Here is a 16503-nt window from a genome sequence, read left to right as displayed (position 1 = left end):
AGGTGCAGCTGCAGCCCCCGAGGTGTGCAGCACAGAGCTATGCAGCACAGACTGCTCCAGACTTGTTCTCCCACTTTGTGTCAGTGTGCACAGCGCTGACTCCAAGCTGTCTGAAGGAAGAGCTTTGAGAGGCAGTAATTAAGCAGGGTGCTTGGTTTTAGTTGACTGAACCATCCAGAAACCAGGCCAAGAAAAATCCTGAGCACTCCTCATCTGGGCTGAAATGTTCCACGTGACCAAGTAGGTGTTTTCAGAACTGCAGCTACCACAGCAATCAGCACAGCTTTATATGCAGTTATATAACCTTCCTGGTGCCACTGGTAGAGCAGAGAGGAGGCAAAGGAAAAAGAAGAGTGATTTATGTTGCTCTGAGAACTGCTGGCAAGCAGCACTGGCTGCATGCAGATACAGAGCCCTGAACATCTTTGAAGGTGAAGTCACAACCCAACGTTCCAAATTTTACATTAGAGCTTACTATATATAGCAAGCAGGCAATAAGCTTTGATTCCTGCTGTATGTAGTAGCAGGGCGCTTTGCTGACAAATGGCTGCATGGATGGATGCGGAGGGTCTATTAGCTAATAGCAGTAAAACTAAAATCCTCAAAAAGGCAGTTTTTTAACATTAATGGGATCACAGCCACAGCATCCCTGGGGGTGAGGGGGAATAAAGAACATTCCAGACTGGAAAAGAAAAATGGATACACATACTGTAAGCTTGGTCCATATAGAGATATACACAAAAGCCTACAAGCAGTTTTTATGAAGAGCTTTACTATTAAAGAGCTGTCTGTATAAAACCAGAGATAAGCTGCCTTTTCAATCATTGTGAAAGATAACAGAAGAGCAATTGTTTAGCTCTAGGAACTTGAAGTTTATGCAGCTGCAGGACTAAATATGAAGTTCAAATACGATGTTATCAAAAAATTGAGCAGAAAGCAAATGCAGCCGTCCAAGAGAGTGCCCTGTTCTCAGGAGAGCATCAGCTACGGAGCGCAGTCAGCCCGCAGTGCCACAGCACGAGGGCTTGGATCCCAGGCATGTCCCACAGTGCAGGCTGCTGAGAAATGCATCCCCAGCACCCAGCTGCCGCCTCCCCACTCCCCACAAAGCCCTTCTGACCACATCTGCTGCCTCTGGAGACAAATCCCAGCCCTGAACTGGGCTGAGGACAACACACGGTCTGTAAAAGCCTCACAGTTATCACTCCAGACAGATGGTGCTGAGCTCAGTCTCTTCCACACCGTATTTCAGCCTCAGTTTCTTCTGGCTTTCATTTTTTTCCCCAAGCAATAGTAGGGGAATAGCAGGGCCAGACCTGAGCCTGAACCATCCTCCTGCAACATCCCACAGAAGGCAGGGGAGCACACAGCACACAGCTGGGACTTGGGAGGGCACTGAAGGGCATTCCTAAGGACAGATAAAGCCAATGCCCTCCACACTCCCAGGCACTCACCCTTCCAGGCTCTGCAGTAGGAGCAGCCCCAAGTAAAGGCTGAGCCAAGTGCTGGCTCTCACCCCAGGGAACATGGGACCTGATGGCCAGCAGGGAGGCCCAGGCCAGTGAGGCCACCTGATCTGATGCTGTCACTGCTTTCAGGCACTGCTGTTAACAACGGCCTCCAGCCTCAGAGCCAGCACAGCCAGTATCTATCTGCGCTGCAGCACCAGGTACAAACTCAGCCATGTTCAGCTGTGAAACAGGAGCCATCTCTGCAGCACACACAGTGCCAGGCTGGTGGCAGCCCTGCACAGAGACTATAAAGGCAGAAGCTCCAAGGCCTGAGAACATGCTGAGTGTGTGTTTTCCTCCTGGCTACACTCTAAAGCAAGTGTCTTACAACGTGGCTTTTACGAGCTGCTTGCCCCCCTGCTGTTCCTCCAGAACCCTTGGCTTAATAGTCAGTGACAGGGTTCTAATAAAGTACACTCCTTGCAAAAGGATAGGGACAGAATAATAAACACTCAAAGCGATCACACCAGCTTTTCCAGCCCCAAAAGTTTTCTTTGTTTTAAAATCCAATTGCTTGCTGCTTTCTATGCACTCACAAATAACCTGAATGCTTTGCATTGTCTTTTCCAGCACAACTCACAGAACAGCACTGCATGTCAGCAGAGATCCACAACACGATGTGTCAGCAGCTCCAAAGCTCTGCTGAGCCTGGGATGGTAAGGAGCAAAGTGCAGGTGCCAGGCACACCTCCCAGGCACAGCAAGGGGCCCTCATGCAGCTCCCGGAGAAGTCACACCACAGTGGACTTTTCCAGCTGCAAAGTGTGGTATTACAGACACATGCTGGAAACAACTGTAACTGATCCAAGGCTGCGCTGCCTGTCAAAGACCAGAGCCTTCTGACATGTCATTGTAGCTCAGGTGTCGGTGTGCAAGTCCTAGGACTAAGGAAATGCAAACAGGAGGGAAAAGTTAAGTTACAACATACAGGAAAGAACAGGCAGCTCGCAGCTGGTGAGAACACTGCAGAGCTACCCCAGGATCACTCAAGGAAAGCAATAAAATTCAGTGCTCCTGGCAGAAGAGAACTAGATAGAAGGCAAAGTTCAGAACCAACGACTTGTCATCCAAGTGACGTACCAGAGCCCCAGCACGTGGGCTTGGCAGGGAACTTGAGCAAACATGGCACACGTGGAACACAGGAAGTTGTTTCGTTCTGCTTTTCTCATTTTCTTCTGTGTAAATGCAGTTGTTTGTCAGATCATCACACAGGCAGCTCATCTCAGACACAAGTAAGGCAGGAAACCAACCTCAGAAAGCCAGCTGATGGCCAGCACAAGAGCAGTACATGGTAAATGCCTCTAAGTATTTGTATGTGCACGGGGAGGCTTGGCCAAACAACATGCAGGGAAAGAAGGGCATGGTCTAACCATGGACATCACATCATCTTCTCATTCTCATTATCTTCTCTTTCCCCTCAGTTTACAGGCCTGCTCCATCCTCTCTGCTTTGTGCCTACAGGACAGCGGAGCTCACAGGATTACACAGGTAACAGCATCCATCCTGCTGACATGGCCCCAGATTGGTTTATCCAGGAGCCAGGGATTCTGGCCATTATCCTTTGACTGGCACAGGTAGCACCTTCTGAGCATAAGGATTATTTACGCTCCAGATCTACCTAGTAACAAATTTGAGTCCAATCCGAATACTCTCAATATAATAAAGCTTTTAGATAGAATTAAGCAGCAAGATCAAGACTGAAGCTTAAATGCTGCTGCTACCATTACATGTTCTTATTGGACTGACTGTCCAGTTGTCCAGAACCCTGAGCCCACAAGATAAACATGCCACAATCTCAATACACACTCCAACCAGGTTTGCTGGGATGGAATAACAAAGTTCATCACCCTCAAGCAAATGGTGAGAAAGAGGTATAAACATCCTTTTTCCCCCAGGATTACAGGAGCATTGCCCATCACAGTCCCATTGCATTCCAGTTGCTGAGGTATAGAACAGTGAGCAGCCTGCAGCAGGAGCAGTACTGGCTCATGCACATGAACAGTCCTTCTGCCATGAGAAAGAAAACTCGGCGAAGAGCTCACAGGAATCAGTAGAAATCCACCACAGGACACTATATAACAAATAGACATTTGACAACAAGATACTTCCTAATGATAAGTAATGGTTTCCAGATTAAAAACTAATCCACCCCCTTGCTTAACAGTATCACAGATGAGGTCCTACCTAGGAAGTGACGACTGGAAGGTTGTGAAACAGTTCCAGATCTTACTCAAGTTGATGGAATTTTCCCCATGGATTTCACTGAGGGCAGCACCAGTGTTACACACAGCCATCCCACCCCCTGTCACACCACACCCAGCCCTTACAGGCAATGCATTGTCATCAAGGACAAAGTTTTGCCTGCTTGGTGGAGGGAAGTCCTACCCTACCCACCTTCACACTTGCAACCAACAGAAGTACAGTACAGAAGCATCAAAAATAATTAGTTCCCATTTTCATGTTCCCAATTTTATGTCCTCCAAAAGGCTGTAGGTGAAGACCAGAAGAATTGCAGTTGGTGATCCTGACCTGGGTATGATAAACATAACCTCAACTCCAGGAGTTTTAGTTCAGAGAACAGCCTGGGGCCGCTGACCCTTCAGGATTAGTTCTGCCTCAAGTGAGTTACCACCAATACTCGCCACATCCCAGCTGAAATCAGCTCTCACATACCACTGCAATTGTATCAGCTCACCAAGCAAACACTGCTCCCTTCCTGAAGGTGTCAGCTGCTTTGTGCTCCCCTCTGGGCTTCGGGGCATTGATCCCACGGTCCTCCCAAAGCCGTGCAGCTGACAGCTCCTATCACCTCTGAAACTACCACCAACTCACACCCAGGCATTTAAGTCTAATAACTGCTGAGATCGGAAAAGAAATGCCAGCAGTGGAATGTTGGTTAAAAAACGACATGGAAGTTTCTCGGAGGGCAGCAGTGGCCCGGCAAGAACTCACCTGATACTGGTGGCACAGTTATGTCTCAAACTGTGTTAAGAGATCTCTTATTTCTGGAGTCAGGTGCTCCACTGCCTTTGCAGCCTCTGTGATGGCTTTCCGATACATCCCTTTCTTCTTGCGGTTAAATCTCAGTTTGAAAAATTCAGAGAAAGGAGAAAGTTTTGAAACAGATAAGAACGAAGTCGTTGGAGAACCAAACCACGAAACTTTGGCTTCTCGCCACGAAGGTTCCCCGTTCTCCTTCTGGTTAAGGTTTATGTCAAGAACACGTGCCGGCCACCATGGAAATCCATGAATTTTACCCCAAACAACATCCCCCACCGCTACAGTCCTTCCGTCTTCAGTGACGCATTTAGACACGCTCTGGGTGTGCAGCCTGACCGTCAAGGGCGGCACGATTTTACGCTCATCTTTTGAAGATGAAGACACAGATGCATCATCACCAGGTAAAAAGTCACACAGTTCTGGTGATGTTACCTCCGAACTAGAAGACTTGGACTCGTCTAGACTGTCATTACTACACACCGACAAGCTAGAGGAATCTGCTTTTCTCTTGCGGTAATTCATAAGGAAAGTCAAGTTATTGTGTCCATCTTTACTTTGGGGAAACCTTTTAAAGTCATCATCTTCACCTGAACTCCCTGAAGAGATCTCAGCCAAACCTCTGTCTGTCGATTCACTGGTGTAAAACGCACCAGGATTCGTCTCCCTGCTGTTCTGAAGGACATTTATCTCATCGATAAGTTCTGCCTTGTAAATAGAAACACTCTGACCGTCGTTGATACGATGGGGCTTCAGCCGTATCTTTGGAGGTGGGACATCTGCACTGGGATGCACCGGCCGCGTCAGCTTCAGTTTGGGGATGGAAGCAAGCTGGCCGCCCACTGCCTTGTCCACACAGCACTTGGTTTCCTGACATTGCTCAGCATCTCCGACCTCCTCTCGCTCCTCCTCTCCATTCTGCAACAGCTGTTCGGGACAGAACGGCTTCACTGCACCGTGCACTCGCGAGGGGATCTTCACCACCTCGCCTTTCCCTTGCGGGGTGCTGTAGGATATTTTGATCACTGGCGTTCGATGCACCAGCTCCCTGGCAAACCTGTCCTCCTCTCTCTTCTCCCTTTTGTTCCTTTTCTCCACGCACTCGGAGTCACTGTGCTTTTTCTGTTCCTTGTCCTGCACGCTCAGCTTCCTCCTCACCTTTGCGTTCTGCCCCGCCGTGTTCTCATCCTCAGGGTTCAGGGTATTTTTACACTTCTCGCAGAGCACCTGCCTGGGTCGCAGCCTGATGGTGCTCATGATCAGCCGCCCCGGGTCTCTGTTCCGTGACAAACGCCGCCGTGTCCTCTTGATGGCCCGCGGCGGCGGCTGCGGGACCCACTGGCTGTAGGTGTGCCGCAGCCACAGCGGGCGCGGGAATGGCGCTCCCTCAAAGTAGGGTGGGTATGGCGGCAGACTGCCGGGCGGCGCAGGCAGCAATGGTGGCACCTGGTCATCCCCGGGCTGCGGCTGTGGCTCACCATGCGAGGGATCCCCACCAGCAGGAACGGCACAGGCAGCAGCAGGAGGATCCTCGGGCTTCGGGAAGGAGGACGGCAGGCAGAACAGCCCGGACCTGCAGCAGGGTGAGACATGGAGGGAGATAGTCAGGGTGGTGCAAGGGGCAGCTCTGGTCGGCTGCACGGCTAAGACACTAGTTACACAAAGGCAAAATAAAACACACACAGAAAGCTTCCGCATCCTAATAACGTGTATTTTCCCTTTTAAGACAAGGCAACCATTCCCACAACTGAAAGAAGTAACCAATCCAAAATCCAGAACAGGTGCCCTACTCCTGTGCCAGAGGAGGCACGGGATGAACACCGCTTTCCATGCACTGTTTGCAGAGAGGTTTTGCTCCAAGTTCCAGCAGGCAAAGCTGCACAATCTGGGAACAGGCTGGTAAAGGCACAGGAAGGCAGCGCTACATACGCGCAGTGCAGCCCAAAAGGAGACCCCAAAGCCCTAACTCACACTGTGCCCACATACCTGGCTTCCAGCTTCCCACCCAAACCTGCAGCACCTGGCTTTGCTGTGCATCTCGTGCTTCCCAGCTGTGGGCTCACTGGGGCAGCTCTGCTCCTCCCTTAGTCTCTGTATATGTGACCATTATGATGAATATGGCGCTGCTTCAGGAGAGCAAAGGTAAGGGCAGCAATGCGCTGTTGGTCAATGCCTCATTTCAGCACATGTCATCCAAGCAGAGGTGCCACACCACACACAGGTACTGCCATAAGGAATTCCTCTGCGGCACCAAAGCTCAGAACTGCACCTCATATCTCTGGCACCAGAACTCCTGGCTGAGGCCTGACACCTGGCAGCATAATGCCAGCACAGCACTTCAGCAAATATCCACCCCAAAACACTGCACCAGAACGGACATCACTCACTGCCCTGCCTTTCCAGAGATCCTTCAGTGGGGATCTTTAAGTGTTTCAGCTTCTTTACCATTTGTGAAATGAGGTATAGATGAGTCATTAAAAGCCCCAGCAATGCAGAGCAGCCACAGATGAGGCAGCAGCTTCAGTCATAGACGCTGTGGCCACACAGGCACTCACCAGGCACTGCTCCCCTTCCGGCTGCCAGGAAACATCTCGGGGTGGCACAGAGAGGGCTCTGACCACCGCTGCCCAGCAGGACAGTGAGGGGCTGCCACTGGGGATGGGGATCCCACTGTGATGCCCTGAGCCCCAGCTCTGCTCTCCTTCACTCAGTCACAGACCCTCTCTCTCACCTGATCTTCATTAAGACTCCAAAGTTTAAAAGCAAAGCTTACATAAAGCACGCAAGGAAGAATCAATCTGAGTCCAGTACCAGGTCACTGCTCCTCTCCTGCTGCAATAAAAGATTAACTGAGGTGCCCAGATGCAAAGGAGAGAGTTTACCAAAGGCTGCACTGTGCAGTCGGTGTCACCGGGGGCTGCAGGGGCTGTGTGTGTAACTGGGAATGTGTTCGTGGCCTCAGAGCTGAGCCTCGTCCTCAAGGAGACAACTGAGAGGGCAGGTGCCTCTCAAATAACAGCCAATGGAGCCAGCACACTTTGTGCAGCCAGAGATGTCAGCATTGTTCATAGGACAGCGGGAAGCGGTGCCATCCCCTGAGCTGTGCCTATCAATTTTAGTTATTTCAGGCCATAAAACCACCCTGTTTGGCTGTCCCAGAACACGCTGCCCTACAGGAACCCACTGCTGCTTCCCCACAGCCTCTCACTGTTATTGCAATGAGAGCACAAACCGCACCGGGCTCCCCATAGCCCCGGCTGCTGCTCACACGGGGCTCAGGTGCCGGTGGGCACCGAGAGCTGCGGGCCGGGCTGCCCCATCCCCCCCAGCTCGGGGCGGGCACGGCCACGTGGGGCGAGTTTCCTCCGGTCTCGGAGCAGGAAACACCGTCCGTCCGTTTCCACCCGTACCGAATTAACAACGACCCACCGGCAGTTCGGCTGCAGCAGCATCCATCATTGTGCCGCCCGCAGCGCCGATCCCCGACTCGCGGTGTCGGAGCGGGCGGCAGCGTGTCCCGCAGGGCGGGTGGGGGGCACCTCGGGCGGGGGTCGCCTGGGCCGGGCGGTGGCGCAGGGCTGGGGGGCAGCGGAACACGACCGTACCGACGGCCTTACACCGCGCACCGCTCAGCCCGGCCATGGGGGGGAGCGTCCGAGGGGCGACGGGCGGGACCCCGGGGGAACAGGGGCACGGGGAGGGGAAGGACAGGGCACGGGGCTGCGGCTCACACCGGGGGTAACGGCGGGTGGGGACGGGGCGAGAAGCGGACGCCGCACGGTTCGGGCACCTGAGCGGCAACGCCACGCGAGGAGCCACCGTGCGGCCACCACGGCCGGGGGTGTAAGGGGGGGGGGGGCTCCCGTGGGGGTTCAGCTGGGGGCTCCGCGGCGGCAGCACGTGGCGGGACGGCGGCCCCGGGAGCACCGCGCCGCTTTGTCCCCGCCGCGCACCGGCAGCACCGGCAGCACCGGCAGCACGTTCCGCTCCGCTCCCGTCCCGTCCCCCCCGTCCCGTCCCTTTCCCGTCCGATCCCCCCGTACTTCTTGCTGCAGTCCAGCAGCACACCGGCGAACCGCCGCTCCCCGCAGCGCAGCGTCACCACCAGCGTGTCGTTCACCACCTGCTCCACCAGCACCGGCAGCCACGCGCCCACCCGCGGCGCCTCCTCCCGCTCCGCCATGCTGCCGGGACGCCACACCCCCGGCGGGTGGCGCCGCGCGATGAGCTCACGGTGCGGGATGATGAGCTCACGGTGCGGGGTGATGAGCTCACGGTGCCGGATGATGAGCTCACGGAGCGGGATGATGAGCTCACGGTGCGGGATGATGAGCTCACGGTGCCGGATGATGAGCTCACGGTGCGGGATGATGAGCTCACGGAGCGGGATGATGAGCTCACGGTGCGGGATGATGAGCTCACGGTGCGGGATGATGAGCTCACGGTGCGCGATGATGAGCTCACGGTGCGGGGCAGAGCGGAGCGGGACGTCACGGCCCCGCCCCGAGCGGAGGGACACACGGGACACACGGGACACACGGGGCGGGGCCGGGCGGCCAAGTGGGGCGCTGAGCTGCCCAGCAGGGGGCGCTGTGTTACCCAGGAGGGGCGGGGTCTCTCGGCCGTGCCCCCTGCCCGCCCCCCTTCAAATCATTCTCTCTTGCCAATGTGACCCAGCGCGAACCTCAGCTCGCTGCCCCGCAGTGAAGGCTCAGCGTGCAGCTCCCTTGCTGTCACATCGCTGTGATGCATTGCTCTGGCTCTGCAGGTTAAGCGCAGGGTGAAGAAATACCATTGAGTTGGTGGAAAATATCACACCTGGGTAGGAAGGTTAAAAGAGAACAATTAAACAGCATTTTGAGCTCCTCAGCGACATCCCCCAAAGCCTCACTCTGTGCTGCAGTTCCCTTTCACAGGAGGGCACTGCGACAACCAAGAATCTACTATTTTGCAGTGCTTGTATGTAAGGAATGAGAATCTAAAGGCAAAACAAGTGGCATCAATCGTTAGAGATCTTTAAGTTTGTTATTCTGGGGGAACAAAAACCTTCCAGGGCTTCTGTGTGTGTTCCAGAAAGAGCCAGAAGTGAAGCCCCCTCCCCTCCCCCGCTGTTTTCACTTTCCTGGCAGCCCTGCCTGCTGACCATCACTGCAAACACAGCCCGCTCCAAACTGCCTTTGGTGGAGGCAACATCTCGTATTGGGGGCGTTCAGTCACTAAAACCTCATCCATCCTCCGGCAGACGCGGTTCTGTTCCACCGCCCCCGGCTGCCCCGGTTGCTGGACTCAGAGCGAGCTGAAGATCCACAGCTCCTACAGCAGCCGCAGGGCACGGAGCTGGGGGGCTCAGCCCAGCCGTGCACGAGTTAAAATCCCGGCTTTGTGCTCTGAAGTCTTAAGCTTAAGGCTATAAAGAGAACAAACCCAATTAACAGACAGTATTTTCCAGCGCTCCGCCTTGCTGTTCACTGCCACATTCAGTACCTGCAGCTGCAGGTGGAAATCTAAACGGTGTTTCGTTCTGCTCTTTAATAACTTCATGCAGCTTGGATGTCCCTGAGGCATTTCTTTATTGATGAAAATTTGCAGCCAAATTGTAAAGCCCGGGACTGAGAAGCAGAACACTGAAAGCCTCCATGCAACATTAACTTCCAAAGGAGGAGGAAAACTGCAGAGACCCACCTGCACTGCATCCCTCAGAGCAGGAACACAGCGGCAAAAAGCAGGACGGGTCCAGAGCAAAGTGAAACAGAGCTGTGTGAGGCCCAGCAGACAGGGAACGCGTCTCTGAACTGCAGTTTAACTTTGACAGGCTCTGGTACTGAGCACACCGAGTGAACACAACGAGAAGGCAGACGGCTGGACAAGAAATGCACCTATTGGGCAAGTGCGACCCACCACATTCTTTAGCCTCACCAATAAACACAGCATTAAAATTACATGTACTGATTCTGAACACAGCACTTCTCCAGCTCCCAGTTCTACTCCAGGTTTCCCCTCATCCAGCACTGCCTGCTGAACAAACCATTCTTTTCCACTGTCCCTTGACAGATGTTTGTTAACTACACCACCACCCAATGAACCACCACCTCCATTACCAGCATCCACCCAACACCCAGAGATACAAACGTGTTCAGACACATTTCTTCAATATGTGCATTTTTTGCCCTGTATCACGTCACATTTTGGTCACATCACACACCATTATTCGTTCTCTGAGCTGTAGCTGCAGTCAGCAAAGATAAAGCTCAATTTAGGCTCATACACAATGCGACACAAGGTATGAATTAATCAAAGAGGATTTGTTTCCCACTGAGCTGAATGGGAATTCATGGAGTTCCCAGGACAAGTTGGGATGATGGGCGACAGGCAGCGTCTTCTTTGGAGCACTGAATACAGCAATGGTAACAGCACATTGCAAAGGAGCCTTTGTATTTACCTGCAAACCTTTGTCAAGGCACAGGGCAGGACGAGAATCACAGCCAAGAGATCATTACTGCCCCACGTGCAGGTATGGGCCGCCCTCCCTGCCGCACCGATGAGGGGCACAGCTTTCACTATTGCATTGCATTGCTGCGCAGCCCTCACGCTCCGCTTTTCAATAGGGGTCGCTGCTGTTGAAATTAAGAGATCAGTGTAATCCGGCGTCCCAATGACACTCAGATTTCTCGTAAGAACAGCAGTGTTCAGGTAGCACCCATCAGTCTGACAGACTGATTTGTTGGCCCTTTTTTCTGCTCATTCAAGGTTTTTTGCCAGGTTCCAAGCAAGGAATGCTCTGGAAGAGCCCAGCAGCCCATGGATGTGCACAAGCACAGCGCGGCCTCCCTGACAGGGAACGTATGGATCTCAGCTTTGTAAACTCTTCACTCTTCTTTCCTTTTTAAATCATCAATTCCAGCACCCAGGAGCTGCTTCAAAGCACAATCATTCCAAAGCACGTAATGCTTTCCATGTCACAGCCAAACAGTTCTGTGCCCTCTGCACCCTGCAGAGCTCCCTTCCACAGAGCAGCAGCCCTACACTGCAGGTCCAGGGATGGGGGCCCGCCCCAAGGGTATGTATGGCCACATCAGAACCACTGCATAAAGACACGTGTTTCCGAAACAGAGCAGGGCACAGACACTGCAAACCTCTGTTTGGAGGCAAAAAGCTGAGAAATCGAGACCAGTGCAATACCTGGATATAGAAGGATTGAATCAAGGCTGTACAGTCCACTCTTTTTCCTCTCACTTCCCTGTTTTGCAGCTCTCAGTGCAGATTTGGGTACAAATAAGTGTCACACGAACTGTCTGTGACTGAATGAGAGTTCTCTGCAGGACGAGTAGTTAAAATATGTTCTGTATGGCAGAGGAAGCAAAAACGCATAGCACACCCATAGAGTGACTGGTAACAGAGCACAGGTGCCCATGTGAAGTCCAGAGTCAAAACAGAAGAGGTTTTACTGTAACCAAACCAAACACGTGGTGTAACTACCAAAATGAGGGCACTGCAGGTGCCTGTCTTCACTTGTAACTGAGGTTACCCAGGGATTTCCCACACGTACATGGCCGTGACCAGCTGCAGGGTATTACACCCGTGCTGGCTGTCGTGCACTGACAGACACAGTTATCAGTACATTATTGGGGCACACACAGCACACAGAGCAGCAGTTACAGCTCTGGATGTTGCCCATGGGATCCAAACAGCTGCACAGCGTGCTCAGCTGCAGCGCTGGGATATCATGGGATGGATGAAGGTTTGGGACCAGACAAACAGCTCAGCGGGTTCCCCAGATCCAAGGGAAAAAACCCATTGGATTTGATGTCCCTCTTCCCACACTGTAGAGAAGAAGCATTCTTCCAAGGCATTCTGTCATCCTCCCTGCATGCAGTGTGTATCCACTACTGCTTACATACTGCTCCCATCCAGCACGAACAGATGGGCACGTGGGAGGAGCACAACACTCCTGCATGTTACAGAAGGTTCCCAAACTTCATCTGTGTGCCCACGGATTCTAAATATTAAAGTCCAAGGGATTATTTGTCTTTAAATACACCACTATCTCAGCTAACATTAAACACAGCACAATCAAGTCACAAAGCAGTCCCAGACCATGCTTGAGATTTGTTCTGCCATTGCAAACCCCCCAGTGGGAGTTAAGTGGCACAGAATGCAACCCTGCATTTTATGCAGAGAAAAAACAGCAGAAAAAAACCCTTTTGATTTGCTATTTTGCTATTTTGAAGAATGCCGAAAAACCCTCAAACCTTCATAGGCTGTGCACTACCAAAGGGCGCTAAAAAGCCAAATAACTGATGCTTCAAGTATGTGCCTCCTTTGTTTTGAAAGGAAGCATAGAACAGAAGTGCACAGGAACCCAGAAAAGCACAGGGATGGTCCACACTGCAATGAAAGCAAAACAGCACTGCCAGGAACTGCCAGCTGCGGAGCCAAGTTCTGCCTTCAATGCAAACCTCAGGGCAGCATCACGAGCTCCAAACTGCTGCTGCTCAGCAGCGATCACTGAGAGCAGCATGTGTTCATCCTACACAGGCAAAATGGAGACAGCCAACACTCACCATCCACACAGCGTCTAAAAGGAGAACCAGCAAAGCCCCATTTGGTTCATGGCTGCACACACGTGGCACCGGCACAGAGCTGGGACAGAACACAACTGTGTGCAGCCAGACGGCTCCGTGTGAGCTGAGGGCTTCTACTGCCTTAACCTTACAAAAGAGGACATAGATGCACACAGTGACACTGTACATTGACAGGTAAATGGTGGTAATTAAGAAGCAGTTCAAAGTATCATTGGCTTCAAAAGTTACAAATGGAGATCTTATATCAAGATAATAAATAACCACGTAATCACATGAAGCTCTGAAAACACACGCAGATCCTTGCAATGGCCCCAGCCACAGCATCAAGGTACGTGCAGAACACCAGGCCATGGCCTTACATCATATTCTGACTTTGTTTTCGTGGCATTTTGATACTTTTACATTTCAGTGCATTGCTCAGCATTTCAATGGTTCATTCACACTCCAAATCTCCTGCATTCCCTTTAGTGACAGCACATCTCAACACCCCTAATTCCACTCTGATACCAATGGCATCCGTAGTAATTAGGTTTCCTTATAGCAAAGGTGGCATTATGGCAAGTACTTCCATTATTAATGGCCTGTTAATAGGAATAGGAACTGCAAACGCTGCTGAGCCTTTTCCTCTCTGACAGCTTTTAAATTGCACCCTCCTAATGTGAACGTACAGCTGCAATAGTGAGGGAAAAGGTGGGAAAATATGATCTGAAGCCAAAATCAAACTGTGCTCATCTGTGAGGAACGTGAGCTCCAACAATAGGAACACACTGAAGCTGTAAGAGTCTTCTGTCTGTGGACAAAACACCAAACAGTGTGTAAAAACCTGCTATGGAGGGCAGGATTCATGCTCACACTGCATGAGGGTTTCAGAGCTGCGGGTGCTTCAGATGGTGGGCAGGTCAGGCCCCACTTTGGGGTTTAGGGCTCACACTGTTGGCTGTGGAGGCCCAGTACTGACCCCCACCACTGTGCTGCCCCATAGGGTGGGGGCAGGAAGAAACTCTTTACTGAGAGAGCCAAGAAGGGAAGCATCCCCTGCTCGTGCTTTTTCCCACAACAGGTTACAGCAGACAGGATCCCCAATGTACCTGGAGCAGCTGGCTCTGCAGAGAGCAGCTTGCTGTTCCCAGATGCACAGAGAAAGCAGAGGATGGATTTCAGTCCCTTTCGTACAACGTCTTCAGGCAGAAATTCAAGGGGACGGTATCTCCAACACAAGGCTGGCAGTGAAGCCAATCTTCCTGCCATTTAGTAACACCTTGGGGGATGCACGAGGATTCAGACATGCCTGGCAGCTGAGTCAGAGGGATGAGCGGTGCTTCCTGCCTTTATAACAATTTCTGTGCTAATTACTATTACCACACAGGCAGATACCACACAGCACCTTATTATTTGTGCAAATCTGTATTTCCTCAGCTTGCTGTTCGGGGCTTGGACTCGATGATCTCTAGAGGTCCCTTCCAACCCCTACAATACTGTGATTCTTAGAGCTACAAATTACTGGTACTTCTCTATACACCAAGTGCTAGCAATGCTGAGGTAGGGAACGTTACAACCTGTACAATTCACTTCACTGGTTCTGCACAGAGCACACAGTGCTGCCTCACCGCCTGCTCCCAGCCCTGTGTGCTGCTCTGCTCCATGCCTTGCAGCGCAGAACAGAGTCTTTGCTCTCGTAAAATGTTTTGTAAAACCTGACTTTCAGAAATAGCAAACACATTACGAACAGCGCAGCTATTTGGTTTTAAATTACCAGCAATTAAAGCTGAAAGGAATGTTACAAAACAAATCTTGCACTGTGATTAGCAGCTTCATTTGACATTAGTTCTCATGAAACGTCGACTACAGCAATATCGACAGAGAGCACTTAAAAAGAAAAAATAAAAACCAGCATGCAAGTAATGGAAGGAAATGAGAGCTGAGGTGGGCGGGGGGTTCCTTGGGAGCAGCAGAGCACTGACAGGTTCATCCCAGCACCAGGGAAAGGGCTGTGAAGCACTGCAAGGGGCTCCCCTGGGACGTGGTTGAGTCACCGTCCCTGAATGTGTTTAAGAACCTTTTGGACTTGGTGCTCGGGGACAGGATTTAGTGGAGGGTTGTTAGAGTTGGGGTAGGATTGGGTTGGACTCGATGATACTGAAGGTCTTTTCCAATCTGAATGATTCCATGTCTCTATGATGGTCCGAGCACAGCAATGAGAGGTGCTCACATTGCAGCAACATGGCACTGAGTGAGGCATCCCAGCACAGTGCAAACCCAGCACAATCTCACCAAACTACAGAGCAAATGCACCTGAAACTTCCATCTCTTCTACTACATCCCGACGTTTTCCATCGATGATCTGTCTCTGACTGGGAACTCACCAATAGTGCAGGGAAAAATGAGTCATGCCCCACCAACACTTATTGAGGTCAAACCTCAAAAAAGATGAAGCCTTCTCCCTGCCACAGACTACACACAGGACTGAAATTCTCAGATTTTAGCAAGAATTGTTATCCTGAAGTGTGCCAAAGGTGAACTCAAACCCTGCACCAGTGAAAGCTGGAACTGCCTCAGCCTTCATTATGAAGCAGCTCTGAAACTGAGGTGGGTCAGACACTAAACCTCAATGAGGCCAATGAAAACATCACCACGTAGGCCCATGTAGGAATGGAAAAGCTACATTATCACCAGGAATGGATCGCTCTGAAAACACACCCTTTAAAAACTATTTGGGAATACAGTTACATTTAAAATAGATTGTTTCTTCATACAAAACTATTTTTAAACAGGTTACCAAAATGAATCATGCAGATAGTTCAGGATTGGAGGAATGAAGCCTCTCTTATCGTGCTGACAAACACTGAAGCTGAACATGACTTGGATGCAGTGTGGAAGCCACCCATGCTGCACAGCTGCCACTGGTACAGCACAACATGGCAGTGTGCTCTGACAGCTCACGTAACTGGGAGCACAGCAGGGCTGCCCTCAGCCCTCAGCATCCTTTTCAAAACCTTTTACTTAAACTTTAACCATTTACCGAGTTCTTTCATCATTTCCAGTCATTCCTGAATTACTCTAAGGAACACTGGGGTAGAAGCAATAATGTTATCTGGCTCCTGTACATTGGCTCCCCCCTCCAAAACAGCCTCCAAACACATCTCAGTTTACATTAGAAACATTTTGTTGGTGTTTATGGTACGAGCACCAAAAATCTGGTGCTCTACCTACTGAAAAATAGAGAAGACAAAAGCATTGAGTGGACACTGCAGGATGGTAGCTAAAGTGAAGCTGTCAGCATCAGCTCCTACTCTGTTTCTTGCTATAGGTGCTTAGGATGGCAAGCATACGGACAAGAGAGCAATAGGGAAGGGTAGGAGGAGGAGTGGGCTCCGAACAGCTGATGAAGCATGACTTTGTAAGAAAGAAAAGCTG

At 51.3% G+C, this 16503-nt stretch overlaps 1 protein-coding gene across 3 annotated transcripts in view; it reads right to left on the bottom strand.

Moving 5' to 3' along the window:
- Positions 1–8781, bottom strand: part of PWWP2B (PWWP domain containing 2B) — a 33857-nt gene extending 25076 nt beyond the window's left edge. For 2 of the 3 annotated variants that reach the window (XM_015867579.2, XM_015867578.2), the window contains exons 1-2: positions 8551–8780; positions 4463–6080 (exon numbers count right to left, since the gene is read on the bottom strand). In XM_015867579.2, coding sequence (XP_015723065.1) covers positions 4481–6080; positions 8551–8690 — 1740 coding nt within the window. In that variant the 5' untranslated portion in view covers positions 8691–8780 and the 3' untranslated portion in view covers positions 4463–4480. Of the gene's footprint in view, positions 1–4462; positions 6081–8550 lie in introns of all 3 variants that reach the window. The other variant, XM_015867580.2, reaches the window with a different exon arrangement.
- Between the last annotated feature and the right edge of the window lie 7722 nt (positions 8782–16503).

This window comes from Coturnix japonica, chromosome 6 (genome assembly GCF_001577835.2).
Source record: "Coturnix japonica isolate 7356 chromosome 6, Coturnix japonica 2.1, whole genome shotgun sequence".
NCBI classification, from domain to species: domain Eukaryota; kingdom Metazoa; phylum Chordata; class Aves; order Galliformes; family Phasianidae; genus Coturnix; species Coturnix japonica.
The sequence above is the reverse complement of the archived record's forward strand: the minus strand, read 5'-3'. Positions and strand labels throughout refer to the sequence as shown.